The sequence below is a fragment of the Petaurus breviceps genome, unplaced genomic scaffold (genome assembly GCF_028583685.1).
Source record: "Petaurus breviceps papuanus isolate PSGF00001 unplaced genomic scaffold, PetGlider_PUasm1.0 129, whole genome shotgun sequence".
Taxonomy (NCBI): Eukaryota; Metazoa; Chordata; class Mammalia; order Diprotodontia; family Petauridae; genus Petaurus; species Petaurus breviceps.
In genome coordinates this window covers 1164168-1188192 of record NW_027185665.1, presented here as the reverse complement: position 1 = coordinate 1188192, position 24025 = coordinate 1164168, and the positions used below count along the sequence as shown (strand labels likewise).

General features: G+C 39.0%; 1 protein-coding gene across 7 annotated transcripts in view; it reads right to left on the bottom strand.

Moving 5' to 3' along the window:
* The window catches only part of LOC138172719 (atrial natriuretic peptide receptor 3), an 88284-nt gene extending 67130 nt beyond the window's left edge, over positions 1–21154 (bottom strand). Inside the window, exons 1-3 of one of the 7 annotated variants that reach the window (XM_069102513.1) lie at positions 20214–21154; positions 18239–18969; positions 9685–9807 (exon numbers count right to left, since the gene is read on the bottom strand). In XM_069102513.1, coding sequence (XP_068958614.1) covers positions 9685–9807; positions 18239–18812 — 697 coding nt within the window. In that variant the 5' untranslated portion in view covers positions 18813–18969; positions 20214–21154. Of the gene's footprint in view, positions 1–9684; positions 9808–16153; positions 16363–18238; positions 20043–20119 lie in introns of those variants that run through there. The other 6 variants (XM_069102504.1, XM_069102529.1, XM_069102540.1 and 3 more) reach the window with 6 other exon arrangements.
* Positions 21155–24025: the final 2871 nt, after the last annotated feature.

Below are 24025 nucleotides of genomic sequence, written 5' to 3'. Positions count from 1 at the left end.
TCACATGAAGAAGCACAAAAGACCTATTACAACAGAGGGAAAGAAGGGTGGGAGTGAATATTGTTTGAAACTTAATCTCATTCAGATTCAGCTCAAAGAGGGAATAACATACACACTCAGTTGTGTATAGAAATTTATTTTACCCTATAGGGAAGTAGGAGGAAAAAGGGGAAAGCAAAGGGAGAGGAGCTGACAAAGGGTGAGCAGATTGAAGGAGGCAGTGGTCAGGAGCAAAAAAAAAGGGAGAAGGTGAAAGGAAAGAGAATACTTATAAATGGGGGGGGGACAGGATGGAGGGAAATAGAGAGTCACCATAACTGTGAATCTGAATGGGATGAACTCTCCCATACAACAGAAGTGGATAGCAGAGTGGATTAAAATCCAGAACCCTACAATATAATGTTTACAAGAAACACATTTGAAGTAGTGAAGTGGAGAGATACACAAAGAGCTAAGGTAAAAGGTTGGAGCAGAATATATTGTGCTTTAGCTGAAGTAAAAAAAAAAGCAAGAGTAGCAATCCTGAGCTCAGATAAAGTAAAAGTAAAAAAGAGATCTAATTAAAAGAGATATGGAAGGAAATTACATCTTGCTAAAAAGGTAGCATAGATGAAATAATATCAATACTAAATATATTTGCACCAAGTGCTATTGAATCCAAATTCTTAGAGGAAAAGTTAAGTGAGTTATAGGAAGAAACAGATATCAAAATTATACTAGTAGGGGACCACAACCTCCCCCTCTCAGAACTAGATAAATCTAACCATAAAACAAACAAGAAAGAAATTAAGGAGGTGAATAGAATTTTAGAAAAGTTAGATATGATAGACCTCTGGAGAAAACTGATTGGGGACAGAAAGGAATATACCTTTTTTCCAGTGGTACATGGCACCTACACAAAAAATGACCATATACTACAGCATAAAAACCTCATAATCTAATGCAGAAAGGCAGAAATGTTAAATGCAACTTTTTTAGATCATGATGCAATAAAAATTATGTGTTACAAAGGACTATGGGAAGATAGACTAATTGGAAGTAATTCTAATCTAATCCTAAAGAATGAGTGGGTCAAACAAAAAATCAAAGAAATAATCAGTACTTTCATCAAAGAGAATAAAAATAATGAGACAACATATCAAAATTTTGGGGATGTAACCAAAGCAGTACTTAAGGAAAATTTATCTCTAAGTGCTCACATGAATAAAATAGAGGAGAAGATCAATGAATTGGGCATGCAAATAAAAAAAGCTACAAAAAAATAAATCTTAAATTACCAATTAAATACCAAATTAGAAATTTTGAAAATCAAAGGAGAATCCTACTAGATCCTTTTTATGACACAAATATAAGCAAAGAGATTATAGCAATTTATCATGAGTATAATACAATATGACAAAAAGGGATTTATACCAGGAATTCAGGGCTGGTTCAATAGTAGGAAAACTATCAGCATAATTGACCACATTAATAACAGAACTGACAGAAATCAATATAATTCCCGGCAGGTTGGCAGCAAGCGGCCAAGTGAGCCGAAGGTTTTAGCCCCAGGGCGGGTCTGACCAGCCACTGGCTAGAGGGACTCCAGATCAACAGCAGCTGTGGCCATTTCCAGATTTATCAACAACAAAGATGCTAAGGACAATGTGAGAGGTCAGGGCAGTATGGACTTTGGGACCCAGTAGTTGGGAGTGCGTGGCTTTTGCCCCCAGGGTGAGAAGCCAGTGAGACATCTGGCAGAGCCAGCACCACGTGGCAACTTCAGCTCCTGGCCTGAAAATTGTAGGGGGACCAAGCAACCAGGCTGAGGGGTAATCGCTCTTGCTTTAACCTGCTTGGATCTGGATTGCAGTCTAGGGTGGAGGTCTTAGGGTTCGTAATCAGCTTGCCAGAGCACGTGGAAGCCTCAGAGAGGGCACCCAACTAATACCTCTGGCAGCTGAGAAAACCTCAGCATTTGGGACGGAAGCTCCCCTGTCTGGTAGCAGAGGCCTACTGTGGTAAAAAGCCCAGGGGTCAAGCGACTAAGGGGCAAAATGGCCAGACAAAGGGAAAAAAAACCAGAAGATTCCAACATTAGATTCCTATTTCAGGGACAAAAAGGAGCAAAGCATGGAACAGGAAGATGATAGTGAAGTCAGAACTCCTGCACCAAAAGCTTCAAAGGAAAATATGAGCTGGTTACAGGCCATGGAGGACCTTAAGAAGCAGATAAGAGAAGTGGAGGAAAAATTGGGAAGAGAAATGAGAATGATGCAAGAAAATTATGAAATGAGAATCAACAGCCTGACTGAGGAAAAAATCATACCTTAAAAAACAGATTAATTCAATTAGCAAAAGAGGCTCAAAAAGGCAACGAAGAGAGGAATGCCTTAAAAAGCCGAATTTGCCAGATGGAAAAAGAAGCTCAAAAGCTCAATGAGGAGAATCTTTTCCTCAGATTTAGATTGGAGCAAAGGGAAGCCAGTGACTTTAAGAGAAATCAAGAGGATGTTAAACAGATACAAACAAATGAAAGAATAGAAGGCAATGTGAAATATCTCATGGGAAAAACCACTGACCTGGAAAATAGATCCAGGAGAGATAATTTAAAAATTATTGGTCCACCTGAAAGCCATGATCAGGGAAAGAACCTAGAAATCATCCTCCAGGAAGTTCTCAAGGAAATTGCCCAGATGTTCTAGAAGCAGAAGGCAAAATAGAGGTTGAAAGAATCCACCAATCACCTCCTGGAAAAGATCCCAAAAAGAAAACTCCTAGGAATATTATAGCCAGGTTCCAGAATTCTTAGATCAAGGAGAGAATATTACAAGCAGCCAGGAAGAAATAATTTGAATATTGTGGAAACACAATCAGGATAACACAGGATCTGGCAGCTTCTACACTGAGGGACTGAAGGGCCTGGAATAGGATATTCCAGAGGTCAAAAGAGCTGTGATTAAAACCAAGCGTCACCTACCCAGCAAAACTGAGTATCGTGTCTCAGTGGAAAATATGGTCATTCAGTGAAATAAAGGACTTTTAAGCATTCTTGCTGAAAAAACCAGAGTTGAATAGAAAATTTGACATTCAGATACAAGAAGCATGAGAAGCATGAGAAGGTAAACAGGGAAAAGAAATCATAAGGAACTTATCAAAGTTGAACTATTAACATTCCTGCATGGAAAAATGCTAATTGTAACTTTTGAAACTTTTCTCAGTATGAAAATAGTTGAAGGGAATATAAATATATATATGGTTATATCAGAGGTTATACAGGTATATGAATACATATATGAATGTGTGTATATATGTTTACAGGTATACATAGATAGAGGGCACAGGTCCAATTTAATAGGAAGGGATGATACTTAAAAGGTGAAATTAAGAGGTGTGAGAGGAATATAATGAGAAGAGATGGGGAGAGACAGGATGGGGTAAACTATCTCATTTAGAAGAGGCAAGGGAGAATGTTACAATGGAGGGGAAGAATAGGAATGCAAAAGGGAATGGGTCAGCCATATTCTTGTTGAATTTGGCTCAGGGAGGGAATGAAATACACACTAAATAGGGTATCTTACCCTCCAGGAGATTAGGGGGGAAGGGGATGAGAGGGAGGATGATGGAAGGGAGAGCAGACTGGGGGGAGCGAAGTTGGAAGCACCCACTTTTGAAAATGGATGGGATCAAAGTAGAGAATAGAACAAGTGGGAGGTGGGATAGGAGGGAGGAAAATATAGTCAGTCTTTTACAATATATCTACTATGTTAATGTTTTGCATTAGCTGCACATGTACAACCTATACTGAACTGCTTATCTTCCCAGTAAGGGTGGGTGACAAGGGAGGAAGGGAATGAATCTGGAACTCAACGTTTTAAAATCAAATGTTTAAAATTATATAAATATATATATATATACACACATACTATTATTGTTACTATTTTACATGTAATTGGGAAATAAGATATACAGGCACTGGGGCATAGAGATCCACCATGCCCTACTGGAAAAGTCTAAGGGGGTATGGGAAAAGATATGGGAGAGAGCAGATTGGAGGAGGGGTATCCTGTGGGATTGCTCTTTTGGAGTGGTAGGTAGAGGAAAAACGGGGAAAAAATTTGTAACTCAAAATCTGACAGAAATCAATGATGTAAATCAGAAGTTAATAAAGCATTTGAAAAATGAAAAAAAAAATAAAACCAACAACGAGCATTATATGTAATGAATGTTAGATTGGGTTGAAACAAAGATGCCCATCACTATCCTTCAATATTGTACTAGAAATATTAGTTTTAACAATAAGAGAAGAAAAAGAAATGGAAGGAATTAGAACAGGTAATGAGGAAACAAAACTACTACTCTTTGCAGATGATAAGATGGTATACTTAGAGAATCCTAAAGAATCAACTAAAAACTGCTTGAAATAATTAGCAATTTTAGCAAAGTTGCAGGATATGAAATAAACCCACATAAATCATCAGAATTTTTATATATTACCAACAAAGCCCAGCAGCAAGAGATAGAAAGAGAAATTCCATTTACAATAACTGTAGACAATATAAAATATTTTGGGAGTCTACTTGACAAGAAAAGCCTGAACCCAGTTACAAAGCACTTTTCACACAAATAAAGTCAAATCTAAACAACTGAAAAAATATCAATTGCTCATGGGTAGCTCAGCCTGATATTGAAGAAATGAAAATTCTACCTAAATTAATTTACTTATTCAGTACCATACCAATCAAAGTACCAAAAATTATTTTATAGGGCTAGAAAAAATAATAAAATTTGTCTGGAAGAACAAAAGATCAAGAATATGAAGGGAATTAATGGAAAAATACAAAGGAATATGTATTAGCCATACCAAATATAAAACTATATTATAAAGTAAAAACCATCAAAACTATTTGGTACTGGCTAAGAAACAGAGTGGTGGATCAGTGGAATAGGTTAGGCCATGGGTGGGGAACCTGTAGCCCTGAGGTCACCTGTGGCCCTCTAGGTCATCAAATGTGGTCTTTTGACTGAATCCAAGCTTCATAGAACAAATCCATTTATTAAGGGGATTTGGATTTATTAATAGATTTGTTCTGTGAGGTTTGGATTCAGTCTGAGAGCCCCACTTGAGAACCAGAGGGCCACATGTGACCTCGAGGCCACAGGTTCCCCACCCCTGTTCAGGTACATAAGACACAGTAGTAAATAACTAGTAATCTGCAGTTAGATAAACCCAAAGACACCAGCTTCTGGGAGAAGAACTCACTATTTGACAAAATCTGCTGTGAAAACTGGAAAATAGTATGGCAGAAACTAGGCATAGGCCAACATCTCCCACCATATACCAAGATAAGGTCAAAATGGGTACATGATTTAGACATAAAGGGTGATACCATAAGCAAATTAGGTAATAGTTTAACTATCAGATCTATGGATATGGGAAGAATTTATGATCAAACAAGAGATAGAGAACATTATGCGAAATGGATAATTTTGACTTCATTAAATTAAAAAGTTTTTGTACAAACAAAAATAAAGCAACCAAGATTAGAAGGAAAACAGAAAACTGGGAAATAATTTTTACAGCCAATGTTTCTAATTAAGGTATAATTTCTCACATATATAGAGAACTGAGTCAAATTTACAAGAATACAAGTGATTTTCCAATTGATAAATGGTCAAAGGATATGAGCAGGTAGTTTTTCAGATGAAGAAATTAAAACTATCTATAGTCATATGAAAAATAATCTAGGGGTGGGTAGGTGGTGCTGTGAGTAAAGTGCTGGCCCCAGATTCAGGAGGACCCGAGTTTGGTTCCGGCCTCAGACATGTAACACCTGCACAAAAAAACTAGCCGTGTAACCTTGGGCAAGTTACTTAACCCCAATTGCCCGCCAAAAGGCAAAATAAATAAATAAGTAATAATAATCCAAATCACCAGGTCAGAGAAATGCACATTAAAACAACTCAGAGTTATCACCTCAAACCTATTAGAGTGGCTAATGTGACAGAAAAGAAAAATGATAAACGTTGGAGACGATGTGGGGAAACTGGAACACTAATGCATCACTGGTGGAGTTGTGAACTGATCCAACCATTCTGAAGAACAATTTGGAACTATACCCAAAGAGTTATCAAACTGTGCATACCCTTTCATCCAGCAATACCACTACTAGGTCTGTATCCCAAAAAGATCATTAAAAAGGGAAAATAACCCATGTATACAAAAATATTTATAGCATCTCTCTTAGTCATGGCAAAGAGTTGGAAACTGAGGGGGGATGCCCATCAATTGGGGAATAGTTGAACAAGTTGTGGTATATGAATGTAATGAAATACTGTTGTGCTATAAGAAATTATGAACAGGCAGATTTCAGAAAAATCTGGAAACTCTTATATGAACTGATTCTGAGAAAAATGAGCAGAACCAGGAGAATATTGTACACAGTAACAACAACATTGTGTGATGACCAAATTTGATAGACTTAGCTCTTCTCAGCAATACAATGATCTAAGACAATTCCAAAAGACTCATGACGGAAAATGCTATCTACATCCAGAGAAAGAACTATGAAGTCTGAATACAAATTGAAACATACTATTTTCATTTTTTTTGTTTTTTCTTTCTCATTGTTTTTCTCTTTTGTTCTGATTCTTCTTTCACAATACGACTAACATGGAAATATTTTTAATATATTTAATATGATTGTACATGTATAACCTATATCAGATTGCTTGCTGTCTTGGGGAGAGGAAAGGGAGAGGGAGGGAAGGAGAAAAAAAAAATTGAAACTCAAAATCCTATAAAAGTGAATGTTGAAAACTACCTTTATATGTAATTGGAAAAAAAATAAATGCTATTAAGTGGGGTGGGGGAAGGAAGAGTAGGAAGGGGAGAGAACAGCCAGTACAAGGATTTCTCTCTTATTAGACTATGAACTCCTTGAGAGCAGGGACTGTTTTTTGACTTTCTTTGAATCCTTAGTACTTAGCACAGTGCCCAATGCATAACAGATGCTTAATAAATGCTTGTAGATTGGTGCATAACAAATGGTTGACTGGTTCTTAATTTTAACCTTAATTTCTTTTAAGACTCAGTTCACGACTTTTAACATGACATCTTTCTTAATCACCTCCAGTTTCTAGTGCCCTCCCTTGTCTTCAAAACACCTTGTACTTATTTTTAGAAACTCGTATGTGCATCTGTTGTCTCCCTATAGAGAAAGTATGATCTTTGAGCACAAGGACTATTTCACTCTTGTCTTTGTATTCCTTGTGCATAGCACAGTGCACGACATATTAAAAATGCTGGTTGCTTGGTTGATTGATTAATGACCTGAGTTGATATTCCAGCTCTGATCCTTATTACTTGTATTTTCTTAGGGAAGTCATTTAACCTACTCTAGACCACAATTTCCTTTTCCATAAAGTGAGGGAATTTTCAACTAGATGATCTTGAAGATAACTTGTAGTTCTATATTCTATAGCCCTATAACCTAACTAATGACTAATAATGATGACCATTGTCTTATGCCTCTGACATTAGAAAAAATCAATTTCAAATAAATATGAATTCATTGAGGGTCTTTTACTGATAGAGAAAATGATTATACCTATTTCATGGCTACATATTTTTCTTTCCACTCAAGGCAGAAACTTTCAGAATTGTTTCTTTAAATACTCAAACAGTGACATTGATCTAAATTAATTTAACCTCTCTATATACTTTTTCATCACCCACTTGAAATACATCTCTTTTTTTGTGCCTATTTTCTTATCATAAACAGTGTTCTAATTGTCTTGGGATGTACCAAAGGTGAAAGTGACAAAGATCCCAAGAGTCTTTAAAATATTCGAAAATGTATTATATCAACCCAAGAAAACAAGCAAAAAGGAAGGGCCATATAAATTTCAAATTTCTTGGTCCAGAAATCTAGAAGCAAAATTCAGCCTTCAGGATAAATCACATGTAAAATAATCTCCCATTTAGACAATTCAATGTTATGATCAATGTAACTTAAGACACTGATCATGATAAGATCAAAAAGCTTTTTACAAAAAAAGTGACAATGTTTAAATACCTGAGCCAACAATTTTGAAAATTAAATTGAGAAACTGAAGAAAAAGAGCCTGAATGAAAAATAATTAGGAAATTACTAAAAAATATATGTTACTTGAGTTACAGGCTTTGCAGTATGCAAAATAGAAATTGTTTGTATACTGAATTTCTAAGATTGGCAAGCCATGCTACCTTCCATATGTCTCCAATTTTTTAACCTATTACTACCAATATATCCCTAATACACTGACTAAAGCTCTATTCTGATTCCCTACCATGTTCTATCAAGTTGGAAGCATCCAAGGACAGGCAAGGTGACAGATTGCATACCTATTATCTGGGGAACAGTCCAGTAAATTCAGAGAGACTCATCATCTACTGAATGACTACAGGGTGATGAATTTTTCAGAACTCTTCAAAAATCATCTACTAAAGGGTGGCTAGGTGGCACAGTGAATAGAGCACCCGCCCTGGAGTCAGGAGGATCTGAGTTCAAATCTGGCCTCAGACACTTGACACTTAGTAGCTGTGTGACCTGGGCAAGTTACTTAACCCCAATTGCCCTGCCTTTCTCCTCCAAAAAGAAAAAAAAATCATCTACTAAATTATAGAAGGGTTGCATTTTAAGAAACCAAGCTGTAGGGGAGGACATGGGATGGGATGACCCACCAGGGTTCCTCCTTGCAGCTTGGAGGGCCAAAAGCACTGGATTTGGAATGAGAGAATCCCAGTTTAATTCTCACCTCTACAGTTATTCCTTTCATGGAGGTTATGGGTGTTATGGGTGCAGTGTCCCATGATTTGGTAAATCCATATAAAAATTTTTGGCCCCCCCTTCATTACCAGAGAAGTCTGAATTTTTTTCTTTTTCATTTATAGGGTGTTTCCAGTACCTCATTGTAAAATTTGGGTTAAGTATTTGGTCACAGGCTATATCATATAATACTATGTGTGTATACACATATATATTATATATGTACATATGTATATCATGCAAGTATATATGCACATATGTATGTGTATATATGTGTTGTATAATATGAAAAATGCATTTCTGAATTTCTAATTTTTTATGTGTCATTTACAGCCTCCATAAAACTCCCCCCAAATTCCTATTTAATTTCTTTTCCCAACCCATGATATATAGAAACCATAATAGAGAAAATCAAGATGTGAAAGGGATAACTATATAACTGTGTGTCCAGATAGCCTTTAATCTCTCTGAATCTAGTTCATGCATCAAACTAGGAGAAGGCTGGAACACATGGGCCCTTTTAGGTGTAATCCTACAAGCTATATTGTTCTATTAATTTCTCTAGATCATTCCTAACATGTTTTCCCCTCCCTTTAAGGATTCTTTGAACTTTTGGGGGATCAGTTTTAAAATGCTTAACACTGGGGTGGCTAGGTGGTGCAGTGAATAGAGCACCAGCTCTGGAATCAAAAGGACCTGAGTTCAAATCCAACCTCAGACACTTAACACTTACTAGCCATGTGACCTTGGGCAAGTCACTTAACCCCAACTGCCCTCCAAAAAAGCAAAAAAAAAAATTTTTTTAATGCTAGGGAATGTAGAGAAAGCCTTAAAAACCACAAAGTAACTATATTAAAATAATAATTACAAGGAAAAATTCAACAACCAGAATTACCATATGAAGAGCTGTTGAAAAGTTCAATGTTGAAGAAAGCATAGTCCCCCTTGGTCATTCCTTGTCGGTGAGCAGCTAACATGATGTTCCGAACTGTATTGCTGTTGGCACACATGATCACAACTGTTGAGGAAAAATGAAAAACCTTGATAAGAAGTTGTCCTTGAGAATATTAAGAACAAATAGATAGATTTACCTGATACTACTCAGTGGGAGTGGGGGTGGGGGAGTTATATATTAATAAAATAATACAAATATCTTAACAATAATAACAATAAATCAAGTATATCTTCATTATTTGAGTTGTAAAAATCTTTTCTGAAAAATTAAACATTTTTCAAAGAAAAATAAAAGCATTAATTTTATCCCAGAGTTTGAATGTTAAAATATTATTTTGGGACTTATTTAAGACATACAGTAGGTGTTTTACTGCATAATGGATCTGTTACCTGAGACTCAATTTGGGCCCACACTTTTACATTTAAAAGAAAATATCTCAGGAAGAAACCATATGAGTATTGGGAAACACAATCAGGAAAACACAAGACCTAGCAGCTTCTACATTAAGGGATCACAGGGCTTGGAATATGATATTTTGGAGGTCAAAGGAGCTAGGACTAAAACCAAGAATCACCTATCCAGCAAAAGTAAGTATAATGCTTCAGGGGAAAATATGGTAATTCAATGACATAAAGGATTTTCAAGCATTCTTGATGATAAAAACCAGAGCTGAACAACAACAAAAAATTACTTTCAAATACAAAAAGCAAGAGAAACATGAGAAGGTAAACAAGGAAAATAAATCATAAGGAACTTATTAATGTTGAACTATTTACATTCCTACATGGAAAAACAATAATTGTAACTCATAAGACTTTTCTCAGTATGAGGATAGTTGAAGGCCATATATATGTATAAATATATATGTATACATATATATGTATGTATAGGAGGGTGTATGTCTATATAAATATGTATGTGAGTGTGGGCATATGTATGTTCATGTATACATACACAGAGGGCACAGGATGAGTTGAATATGAAGGAAGGATATCTAAAAAATAAAATTAAGAGATGAGAGAGGAATTAATTGGGAGAAAGAGAAAGGAAGAAATAGATTAGGGTAAATTATCTCATATAAAAGAGGCAAGAGAAAACTATTACAATGGAGGGGAAGAGCAGGAAGGTGAAAGGGAATGGGACAACCTGATTCTCATTGAATTTGGCTTAAGGAGGGAATAACATCCACATTAAATTGAGTATCTAACCCTAAAGGAAAATAGTGGTGTAGAGGATAAGAGGGGAAATGATAAAAGGGAGGGCAGATTGGGGGAGAGGGTAGTTAGAAGCAAACATATTTGAAAAGGGATAGGGTCAAAGGAGAAAATAAAACAAGTGGGGGGGGATAGGATGGGGGGAAATACAGTCTTTCACAATGTAACTACTATGGAAATGACAACCTATATTGAATTGCTCATCTTCCCAGTGGGGGTGGGTGAGGAGGGAAGAAGGGTAAAAATCTGGAACTCAAAATTTTAAAAACAATTTTTAAAAAAGTTTTTACATGCAACTGGGAAATAAGATATACAGGTACTGGGGTATAGAAACCCATCTTGCCCTACTAGAAAGTTAGGGGGGGTGATGGGGGAGGATAAAAGAGAGAACAGATTGGGGGAAAGGGCTTGTTATCTTGGGGTGGGGTGTAGGGGAGAGGCGGAGAGAAAATTTGAAAATCAAAATGTTGTGGAAATGAATGTTGAAAACTAATTAATTAATTAAAAAAAGGAAAGACATCAATAAAAAACTATTTTTTAAAAATAAAAAAAAGAAAATATCCAAGTATTTCCAGAATACAGTAGCCAGTTACAGAAAATCAACACGAGCTGAAGTGAGGCAATGTGGTGGGTGAAAATAGCACTGGCCTTAGAGTTGGGAAATGGGGGTCCATGACTGGCCCTGATGTTAAATGATTAGGGACAATTCATTTGAGTACTCTGAGGCTCAGCTTCCTCATATGTAAAATGATAATAATAATATTTGAACTATCTACCTCACAAGACTGTTGTAAGGAAAGTGCTTGCTTAGTAAAGCTTAAAGAGTTATGTAAATATTAATTGTCAGGATTTTTTTTTCTAGTGAAGTAGCAATTTGATCAGTCTGTGTTTGATCAATATTGATAGGCAATTTAAATAATAGACAAATCACTACTTTTGTTTGCCCTGGATAAATCATTTAATGTTCCATAGTACTCACCCACTTTCTATAGCTGTCTGTCATGAGTGATGCCAACAATGAAAAGAGTTTGTATCTCTTATAATAGCATGGGCACTGAAAGATGCAAAACAAACTTAAATCTTACTGTGCAAAATCCTGCCTCGGCAGTTGGAGGGCGAGTTAAACTGACTGATATTTACTTTATCATACATGTGAGCTCAATGTACTATGGCACCAAGTTTGACACTTGTTATTACAAAGGGGCTAAAGCTCTTGAAGGGATATGTCATGGAATTGGGTTTGTGAGGACTTGAGATAGGACTAATGCATTCGTTTGGAATGAAGAGCTACATGTCATAATACCTTATTAAGGACTTCTATAACTCCAATTCACTTGTTATCATTCATGTTATTTAGACCCTTTATTTCAGATCTTCCTCTCATCAATCCACTTATGGAAGGGGAGAGAGTATAACAGAAGCCAGTGCATTTCTTTCTTTTTTGGCAATAGTTGGAAATTAAAGAGAAAGGTTAGTTGAGAAGGAGGCTGAAACAACTGACTTAGATAAGAATTTCAGATTTCAATTGGCTTCCTTTCCCCCATCAGCATAAAAAAGAAAAAGAATTGGCTGTCAAAAATTATCTCATAAAATCTGTGTTCTGAGAAAAATTGGCATTAAATTTCAATAAGCAGGCTCTAGATTTGCCTTAGAGGAAATATTCAAAGAATGAAACACTGAAACTTGAGCACTAAGGAAAGTTGAGGAATCTCCTTCCCAGGAGACTTTTTATGATGCTAATAATTCTCTTACATAGTTTCCATGTAGGAATGCTGGGAAGTGCCAGGTTGAAGACTTCTTGTGGTCCCACATAGCCCTCAGTGAACAAACTGACTTTTTTTTCTTTCCAATTATGCCACCCATTAATTTACTGAAATGTACTTTTGATAAAATATTATTAAAAATAAGACTGAGTGTCTATCTGAGATCGTGTTCTCTGATACTTTTGCATCTTAGATGGATTTTAGGTATAGTCAGCTCCTACTCATTATACTCTGCTCTCCTGTACTGAAGAGTTTGTAGAGTTCTATGTGTTCCCTCTTTTTCCCCTCTTCCCACATCCTCTTTTGAAATCTGTATGGCTTGTGGTTCCAAAACTTTCTAGAACCATGTGGAGAGTAGCACAGAAAAGAGCCATAATCTGGTACACAAGGGGCCACTACTGAGCCCCTAAGAGAAAGTTAGATATTATATGTGGCTTGTGTGGTAGCAAAACAAGAATGTGTAGAGTAGTGGTGAAGCTGCTATTTAGGAAGGAAGGAGAATAGGTGGGAAATAATATTCTTTTGCCCATGAACAAACTGAAGAGAGCTGCACATGCTTCAAGAAGTTTTACTGAGGGGCAGCTAGGTGGCGCAGTGAATAGAGCACCAGCCCTGGAGTCAGGGGGACATGCGTTCAAATTCGACCTCAGACACTTAACACAAAATCTAGCCATGAGACCTCCGGCAATTTACTTAACCCCAATTGCCCTCCAAAAAGGAAAAAAAAAAAGGTTTTACTGAGTTTAATTTCAGTACAGCACCAGGCTTTTAGGCTGCTACACTTGAGTTCTGCAGCTTCTTCAACATTATTCACATGTAAACATGTATTGCATATACATATACATGAATGAATCACACAACTATACAGGATGCATATGTAGATTATACTTAATAAGAAGAAAATAGCTTAGAGTTGTTTCTATCCCCCCCAAAAAAGTACATTATTTGCAAACTAAATAGAAAATATTGTGCTCTGTACAGGCAAATAGTAGGTCTTCAAGTATGTTAGCATTTTTTTTCGCTTGTTCGGAAAGTACTGTTCTCCAAAGGTTTTTAGAACATACTTCACTCAGACAGTGAACAAATAGCTCTTTGTTTTAGTTGTATACGTACTAGTTAATTTATACTTATCTTGAGTTCTTTGCTAGGAACAGTGCTGACCAAAAAATGGATTCTTTATCTCAGACTGCTTAATAAAGAAATCATGTGTCTGCTGCTTTGGATTCTTATTAATTATCTAGGTCTAACTACGAATTGCACAGACTAATCCCCTCATGAATAACTAAACCAGCAATATTCAGTTCTAGGGTAGAATAGCCAACTCAAGGAGAATAACTCTAGAATTAGGTGTACTTAAAAAAAAAAACACTAATTCTCTTTGCTCAGACTTTGATTTGCTTATCTACTTTCCAGGTTTACTTCATATCACTCACCTTTGAAGACAAGATGAGTCACTTGTTCTCAGAATCTGGCATTCTATATATTGCCTCCATGCCTTCGAACAGGCTGGTCCCTAAGTATGAAATGAACTACCTCTTCACTTCTGCCTATTATGATCTGTATTTTTTATTCAATGTTCAGTTTAATAGGCCCTCTTAGAGCAAACTTTCCCTAATTACCCCAGGTTTTAGTTCTCTTGGTCCTCAAATTATTTTCTGCCACTGAAAGCCTCTCAAGGGAAAGAACTGTTTTTTCTTTAGGCTTGGTATACCCAGAACCTAAAAAAGTGTCTTGCATAAAGTAAAAACTTAACAAATGCTAGCTAAATAGAATTAAATGTCAACAACATATTCATTACACAAAAACTCAATCATTCTTTATATGTCATAAAATATATGGGTGTAGGAGCACAGTAGCTTTGAGTCATTTTTTTCTTACTGAATATTCAAAGCAATAACACACTTTTAAGGTTTGAAAAGTGCTTTCCCCATTTGAAAGATGATGAATTTGAGCTCTGAAAGTAACAGGGACTTGACCAGAAATTCAGAGCTTGTATGTGTCCCAGGTGGGCTTCAAAACCAGGTCCCCTAATAGTAGTAGGAAGGTCTGACTCCAGATACATGCTCTCCCCAACATAGTTCTCAGAAGTTTTTTAGGGGGGTCAGTTTTAATTTGTATATTGTGTAACTACCAACATTTTAAAAGAGTATTGTTTGAATGTTTATGTCTTCAATTAATTTTCTATGTTGCCTTAAGGAGTAACAGAGAGTTTACTTTATTTCTTCTCTCAGGCTATGTATAAGCTTCTAATGGGGACAACCATTGTGTTTGTGTTTCTCTTTGTATAGTGCCACATATTTAAGGTCATACACAATTAGTTTGTTTTGTTTTGTTTTTGTGAAGAAGTCTGTCAACTTGTGTACCTTGAGAATTATTGTCAAAAATATCTATTTTGAAAATAAATTGATATCACAAACAGTAGTCAGACTGCTACGGAGAGTTAAGCGGAAGCTGACTCTAGCTGTGTGACATTGTCCAAATCGCTACTTCTCCGAGCCTCAGTTTCCTCATCTTTGAAATAGGGATAAAATCTTTAAATACCTAAAAGATTTAAAAGGTAATATACTCTTTGCTAATTTTAAACATTATATGTTCAGTTAATGTTGTTATTATTATAGAAAACATTTAAAAGATGCTATGAAAATCTGAAAATTAATTGTCCTTAATAGTTTAGCAGTACGTCCTCTGTATACGTAGACTTTTCTTTGAAAACAAATAGTTCAAGTAACCAACCAAAAAGGCTTCAATAAGCACCTACTATGTGCCAGGCACAATGCCCATGTTTATGTTTAATCCTTTGGGGTGGGGGAGAAGCACATTGAAAAGAGGACCTGGTGTATCTTATTCTTTCATAGTGTGGTGTGTGTGTGTTTTAATGTTTTTTTTTTCCTTCTGGTTTCCAAAATCCCATACACACACACACACACACACACACACACACACACACACACACACATATATATGTGTGTGTGTGTATGTATAGCTTTAACTCTCCTCCTTTTTTCTTTCATGAACTCATCCATCATCCATTATCAGATATTACCCCCACATTTAAATATATTTTTTGTATTAGAATCTTAAACAATAACGTACAAATTTTTCCTCTTATAAGGAGAAGACCCAAGGGGGAAAAAATTTAAGCATGGGGGCTTCCCCTCCAATGTGCTAATGAACACACTGACATCTTTTATTCTGCCTCTCACTGTTTTGTCCCGGTCTTCTGAAACCCTTGACTAAAACTGAAAACTTAAGCTGCCCCCAACAGAGACAGAGCAGAGAGCCTGGAGAGAAGGGAAGAGATGGTGAGATAGCCCTTGCTACCTGAATTTAAACGTGGAAGCTATACACTCGGATGGAATTGGAAATGTTCCATAGAGACTCCCACCTCACCCCCCCCCCCCATCCTCCAATGCTGGGGTAACCAAAGCCCACCTTTGTATGGCAAAAATCATGCCTATTTCGAGAATCTGAGGTAAGCCTGGGCAGTAGCCTGGAGGGAGTCAGCATTGCCAGCTACTGACATCCACGAAAACAGTCAGACGCACGCATCTGTCCCTTCCCTGCCCTCTCCAGTGTTCAGCTTGGCGCCGCTCACACTAGTCAGGCGGCGAGGGAAGAGTTACACTTGGGCTGATGCTCAGAGCTCTCTCTGCCTGTCGGTTTCTTGCAGCCCTCTACAACGTGTCCTAACGCCGGGGCTACAAGCAGCTATGGAAGAGATCTGCCCCGTTTGGGTGGGAAGGAGGAGGGGTTTATTTTCACATCTTGGGTGTGGCCGCTAAGAAACCTGTGATACGCTACAGGGAAAGAAAAATCCTGAGTAATCTGGGTAGCTGGAGGTTTGTGCAGACCGAGAGAGGGTCGGTTCAAGATCCTGGCTGAATGGATTGGGGCGCCAACCGTGGTGGGGGGTGGGAGGGAGTGTTACATAGGTAAATGCATGTATGTATTGTACATATACATGTATATATTTCAATGGTATGCCTTAAAGGCATAAGTGGTCACTTAAGCTCATGTGCCAATAGCTCGGGGCAGTCCTAGGCAGGCCCTGGACAGATGGGAAAGAAAAAGCTTGATTTTGGCTATGTATTTCGCAAGCCCAGAGCCTCCCCTTCTTCCATCTAGACTAGGAGACCTATCCGCCCAGCGCCCTAGTTTAAAATAGGAACTGCACCGCTAAAACTTACGGCTGTGCCTCTAGCAGCCCTCCCACCTGCTCCGGATTCTGATGACAAAGTGTGGAGGCTGGAACAGAAACTGCTCCAGGCCACGCGCCTGAGCTTACTTCTCTGCCAATGCTCTGCAAGCCAAGTGCTCAGGTGTGAGGAACCGCCCTTTTCCACACACCAGCGGGAAATCGGACTGCCAGCTCGAGCACCCCTTAGAGGTCCTGAGCCTCACGTGTCTCATTCCCAGAACTGAGAGTACCGAGATTTCACCACCTCCATTCCAGGCACAATGGCGTAAGGCGAGGGCGGAGAGGTGCCTCTGTGTTCTAGAATTAGCTGACGGCATCCCCTTGGCGCATTGCGCCCTTATCCAGATATGATTAGGCACCCTGCCTGATTTCCCTGGTAAATCTCACTGACTAACCTGAAATTAGTGGATAGGAAGTTGAAACCCCTTCTTTTCTCACCGGCAACTACTAACCTCACGCAACCCATTTCCCATCTCTTGCTTATTTCGGCATTTATTGTTAAGAAGCAAATTATCATTGCTGTTGGAACCACGTGGACCCTTCAACCTCTGAGTAATTCTCCAGCAAGCACGGGGCCTGAAGCTGCCCTTATTTGGAAGCTCTGGGGATGGAAACATTCAAGAATCTAAAGGGGATGTTGTTTGCTGCCGGGACGCAGAGACGCATTTTGAGTGGAAACCCTAAGGAGGGTGGAGGTGGGTGAAGGGAGGAGGACCCAGGAGATGGATGGGGGGAAATCGATACAATCGAGGCTTTTAAAGGAAATAGAATAGTAGCCGGAAGAGTAAGGGACATGGGACGACAGCGTGACGGGCATGGCGGGGAGGGGGGTGGGGAGGGAGTACTTAAAACGGGGTGTTAGGAAAGCTAATCAACACTGCACAAACCTTAAGGGAGAGGAGGGGAAAGGGGCAAGTCGAGATAAGTCGTCAGGACCAGGACAGGAAAACCCTTCGTCTTTTCACTTCTCTCCTCCCCTCCCCAGACTTAGGGAAGGAGAGGGAATAGATTTCCTTCCAATCTCCCGATCTCCTCCCCTCTATGCCCTTACATATCCCCTCGTCCTCTACCAAGGAGGTGAGGAGGGTGATACACGAGCCAGTGAGAAAAAGTTCGTCCCAAAGCTAGAAGCGCTCGGACTTCTGCAGTTACACCTTGCATTCTCCATCCCTCTCAACCCTTTCCACATCCCCAACGCCAGGGAAAGTGGGAAAAATTGAGGTCCTTACAATGTTCAGGGAGGAGAAGAGTGAGGGGTTGGGAATCGGTATGGGAGAGGGCTAAAAGGTACACTAGATGGGGACGTTCCTCTGGCTCACCCCTCTCGCTGGCCTGGATGTAGCGCACGATCTCTTCTGCATCTAGGGCTTTAGTCTCGTCGAAGCTGTAGGCGGATGTGTGCAAACCCTCCTCTTGGAAGACCTCATGGACCCCCTCCAGGGTGAAGTAACAGTTCCGCTCCAGCTTGTCATCACTGTAGATCAGGGCAGCCCGGCTCCACTGTTGATGCCGAAACAAGGCAACCATCATCTCTCCCATCTTGGCATAGGCTGGGGCCACACGGGTAAGGTGCGAGAACTCGCTCTCCTTATGCTTGAAGCCAGCGGCAAGAGCTCCAGCAGACAGCATGGGCAGATCCCAGTGCGACGCCAGCCGGGCCACAGGTGCTGCCGCATACTCACAGACGGGGCCCAGGATCAAGTCTGGTTTAGACCCCCGGGCCACTGCCACTCGATCAACTAAACTGAAGAGTGCCTGGTTGCCGCAGTGTGAGTCCTGATAGTCCACCTGGAAGCTGTAGCCCTGTGGAAGCAGCTGTCGCCTAGTCCCATTCTCCTCCACGCTACGCAGCGCGTACTCTATGGCCGGCTTGACCCTGGCCAAGGAGAACATGTAAGCGTTGTCCTTGGGTAGAAGCACCAGAACCTCGATCTTCTGCGTCTCCTCCACCACAGGGAGCCCGCCGCCTCGGTTTCCGCTGCTGCTCGCGATGCTGCTGCTGCCGCCACTTGCCAGGAGCGCCCAGCTAAGCACGGCGCAAGAAGAGAAACTGAGTAACAAAAAGGATGGCATCGTGCTGAGGTGCAACCTCTTCCACTCACCTTAGCCTTTCTTCTTCCCACCACCCTCCTCCTTCTCCCTCTCCCTTTCCCCTTCCCTTCCCTCTACCTCTTTAGTCCCTGCGCCCCCTTGGGTGCCCTAAGAAAACAGAATTCCCCTTCTCCCGTCAAGTGACGGGAAAAAAGGGCCCTTCTCTGAAATGTTACCAGTTTTTTTTTAAGTTTGTATCTATGACCCTGTAATATGTCATATAGCTATTTCTCTTTCCTCCTATATACTATTTTGCCTGGAGGTGACTTCTTTTTTTGGACGTTGTTGAGGTTGATTTTGAAAGAATACTTGCAAAAAAAAAAGTTAAACTTGTCCAAGTGATTGTAATTGACGGAGCATCTGCCTCCCGTTTGATCTCATTGATTCTCCCTTGTTTCTTGATACATATCCTCTGTTTAAATAGTGTGGTAGCGGACTAGCCTGTTACCACACATGGAGCTGCGAGAACGGATTTGTATTTCGAGCGGGTAGAGTGGGGGGTTGGCGGGGGGTTGGAGGGGAGCCTCTCATTTGCATTCTTACATCAGGACTCCTCCCCACACCCCTTCCCTCTCTCCTCCCCAACCTCAATCCACTCACCACCCCGACCTTTTTCTTAAAGTTGCAGCACACGTACAAACTCACTCATCTCCCCTTCAGTTCATACCCACAGTGGACACGCGCCTTTTCTGTTCCCCAACTCGCTCCAAAACATAGCAGCTCAATTCAGGCGCCACCGCTTCAGTTCAAAGACTAAAGATCCTTATACAATAAATCAATTTGCAAATGAACACACAAGCGCTAAGCAAATGACCAAATTCCCATCTGACTTTTACTGACATGGAATCTTCAGGGGTCTCCCCGGCAGAGCGCGAGCGCTTATTCTCTTTCCCCCTCTCTCCTTGGCTCTCTTTCAAGCAGTGTCACTGAAGGGGATCTAAATGCGGAGGAGGAGGAGGAGGGATGTGGCCCACTATCTCTACTATCCAGAGCTCTACTCAGACTGACAAGTCTTGTGACACTTAGTTTGAGCAGCCCAAAGAAAAAAGTTTGCTTTCATAGCTCAAAGTCAACTAGACTTCTCCAGTGTCCCAGCGTCCACTACATACCTGGGACGTGAGTTAGCCAAGACGGATTTCTGGAGGTCGGTCTGCGCCCTACGCTCTGCCGCCAGAAACCTCCTTGCTCCTTTTCCCCGCTTACCCTTCTCTTCCACCTATGCAGTTTCTGCTTTCCGTTTGGTCCCGGAGGGCGCGGGCGCTTCTCTTGACATGTTCTACCCAGGTCTGCGGACCAAGTGAAACCAAGGCGTGCTTTCTGAAAGAAGAGTTGCGTGGCGGAGGGACGTTTTGCTTGCAGAGGACGATTTCCAGTCCGCTATTCCGCTTCTCCACACGCGGATGGAACAAGGCAAACGTTTGCAAACCGCCCCCAAAAAACGTGCCCAGGACTTTATGGGCACAAATGGAAAAGTTCGGGATCTTCCATTTCCCTGCCTTTCCAAAGGCAGGTGCAGCTCTATGAAGAATAGAAAGGTAGCAGGTCCCAAGTCCTGATCTCTGGCAAGTCAAAAGGCGGGAATGGAAAGGATTTAATAAGTCAGTGACCTGGCTATCAGGTCAGGAATTCCTTGCTTTTCCATGCATATTCAAACAGAGTTCACCATTCTTATTATTGGTATATGTACACGCAAAACATTATTTGTTTGGGTAACATACTTCATTACACCTAAGAGACTTTAAAAACATTTAAATTCCGCAAATTAGAAAAATACAAACGATCAGAATTTCATTTGAATACTTTCACTTAACTTTAAAGAAACTTAAAGGCCCCACCCCACCCCCGCATTACCTCAGGAAAACGCCCTCTTTCGGCCAAAAAAAAAAAATGAATATGGCTGGTAACCTTTGCACCACTGCTCCAAGCTCTGCATTTTTGTCTCCCAGTCTAGAATTCTTGTTTCCGTTTGTATATATAATTAAGTGCTTGCTGATAACTCTTTTTTTTCTCTTGCTGAACTGATAAATACAACTGTCCATTATGCTAATTGAAAGAATAGAAAGTATGCTTAACTGAAGTTAATTGAACTCTAACCTCCGAATCTAAATTTAAGTAATATCTTGTGTCTTACTCCTTTAAATGTTTTATTAAAAAAAAAAAAAAAACCTACTTCCGAGGGGAGGGAGGGATAGAATTTGGAACTCAAAACAAATGTTAAAAAGTGATTTTAACATGTAATTGGGGGAAATAAAATATATTAAAATTTAAAACTACTGAAAAGTCAGGAAATTAGACTGAACTCTAAAATATTAATTTCACCAAATATTTAATAGCAAGACAGCATGGAGTAGTGGCTAAAGCGATGGCCCTAGAGTCAAGAACATTTGGGTTTAAGCCTTGCCTCTACCTAGTTTTCTGGCCGTATGATTATGGGCAAGTAAATTTATAGCTTCCTACCCTAGGCAGTTCTATCAAACTAATTGTAGAGAAGTTGTCAATTAGTTAAGGTAGGAAGAGTTTCTACAATAGGAACCCATTATACAACTGAATTAGCACTCTCTTTAGGCCCCTCACCCCAAACATAGGACCAGGATAAAATCCACAGCTGAATAACTGAAAATGCACTTTATTAAAAAACAATTTTACACATAGGGTTTTTAAAGGAAATTAACAACAAAGTCCCAGTTGGAATGAATTTCTCATTTTAAACTGAAGATCCTCAAGAATATGAAGTAGCCTATTAGTCCTATTATGGCTTCGAAGGGTGTGTATGAGTAAAAAGCAAAGTAATTCTCCAGAGTTTGTTGTTCAAGTCTTAAAGAGAGAGGCCCAGTTAAATGGCATGAGTGAATTGCCTCCCACTTTACAGATGGTCTTCTCAACTTAGCCTGGAGGTCATTGTCAGGGCAGTGCATTTAAGTTTAGTTTAATACCAGAGCTTTCACTATTTGGGCTTTAAATTGGAATGCCTCATTTTCAGTGTGTTACCCATCTATAAACTTTTAAAGAAACTTAAAAGAAAAAAGGAATTAAGGAGAAAATTTGCATGTTGTACTCGAATAAACTAAATAATGAAACAAGAGTAGTTTATACTATTCAATTTCCTCCTCTTCAAAACATTCCTCAGAAAATGTTAAAGAAGAAAAATTGGGATTTATCAACAGTATTTGTCAAATGGAAATTGGCATAAAATTATATAAAAGGAATAATTATAAATATCATTGGTAAAATATGTACATTTTAGTGTTGTTGAATTATTTACTTCATGTAAGATTAGTATTTGAAAACCAGTAAGAAGTTTATATAAATATCAGTGTATAAATATGACCTGTCACTATACACACACACATATGTATTAAAGTCATGTCTTAAAAATGGAATGGGTCTTAGAAATCATCTAGTCCCATTAGGGAATAGCCCCCAAGTCTTTGTGTAATGAGAACATTCTAAATATAATTTCCATATTCATTTTCATATTCTGAGAATTATTTGATTTTTTTACTGGTCCAAACCTGTGATTTTATCTGTGAGCTATTTTGTGTGCAGAAACTCCCTCCACCTATTCAGACCAATAATATGTCTCTCTTATAGTGACAGAGTTGAATTGGGAGTCTACTCCCAGCAGACATTGAGTGGTTGTGACTTGTCTGTGTTCTCACACCTGCATGTTTTAAACAGGCAGTACCACCTACCTGGACTGAGGGATGGCATTAGAGTTGAGAAGACCCGGATTCAAGTCCTGCCTTGGACACATATTGACCATATGGCCATGGATAAGATTTAGAACTATTTGTTGATAGGTGGTATATGAGCCAAATTATGATATGTAAACCAAATTCCAACATGTAAAAGAATAGACAATCTTTTGTGTATTATGGAGCTCTCTTGTAATGATGCTTTCAAGGAGTAATGATTCCCACTTTATTAAAACAACAACAACTGTAATACATAGAATGTTTAGATGGCACAGTGGATAGAACTCTGTAATCAGAATTGGGAAGGTCAAATCCTGAGTTTGAGTCCTGCTTCAAATGATTACTAGCTTGTGACATTGGGCAAATTGCTTAACCTACCTTCATCTGTTTCCTCCTCTATAAGATGAGAATAATAATAACACCTAACTCTCAGGGTTGTTATGAGGCTCAAATGAGATTATATATGTAAATCCCTTTGCAAATCTTAAAGAGTCATGTAAATGTAAGCTATTATGGTGTGATAGGATGTTGCCCTATGTTTATTACATGAATGGCAAATGTTGCTTGCAAAATATAAGTGTTACATCCCTGAAGGATGCAATTTTAAAATGCCTCTACTCTGAAATTGTTTAAAACGTGGAAATGAGAAAGCACATTTTTTCTCTCTCTTCAGAAAGGTATACGAAACTATAGATGTTGAGAACATGCTCCAAAGCAGAATAAAACTAGTTGGGGTAGGAGGGTGGGGATGGAGAGCTAGTTTAACACTTCACGTAGCCTCCAAATTTAATTTGTCACACCAATGAATAGTAATGTCATAAAGTTTGGCAATCATTTAATTAACTGTGTATAACATTTTAAGTCATGAAACAAGAAAACAGGGGTAACAACTTTTCTAAAGACTATACGATCATTTGTTCAGTAACCTATGAAAACAAAACACTATCTACTATGACAATACTATGTCCTTCCTGCCATAATTAAAATATTTGGAGCTAGTATCTATAGAGATGATCAAGTATGGCATTTTTTAAGGCTATTAGAAACAGATTGGTTGTTTCCACCAATTATTGCTGTCTCTCCAGTAACTCATCATTGGAATCACAGCTGTAATTGGTAAATCTTGCACCCAGTTTAAATTCTTAAGTAAGGCCTCCACCCTTCATTTGACCAGCTCTAAGTAATGCTGAAGAATCCTAATGAAGCCTGCAGCTCATTCACAGAATGCCTCCTGGGGAAAGGATTGCTGAAAACACAGTTCCCCCTAGAGGTTGAAAAGATGAAAGAACATAACGTATAATTCAAGAACATGTCTGTCAT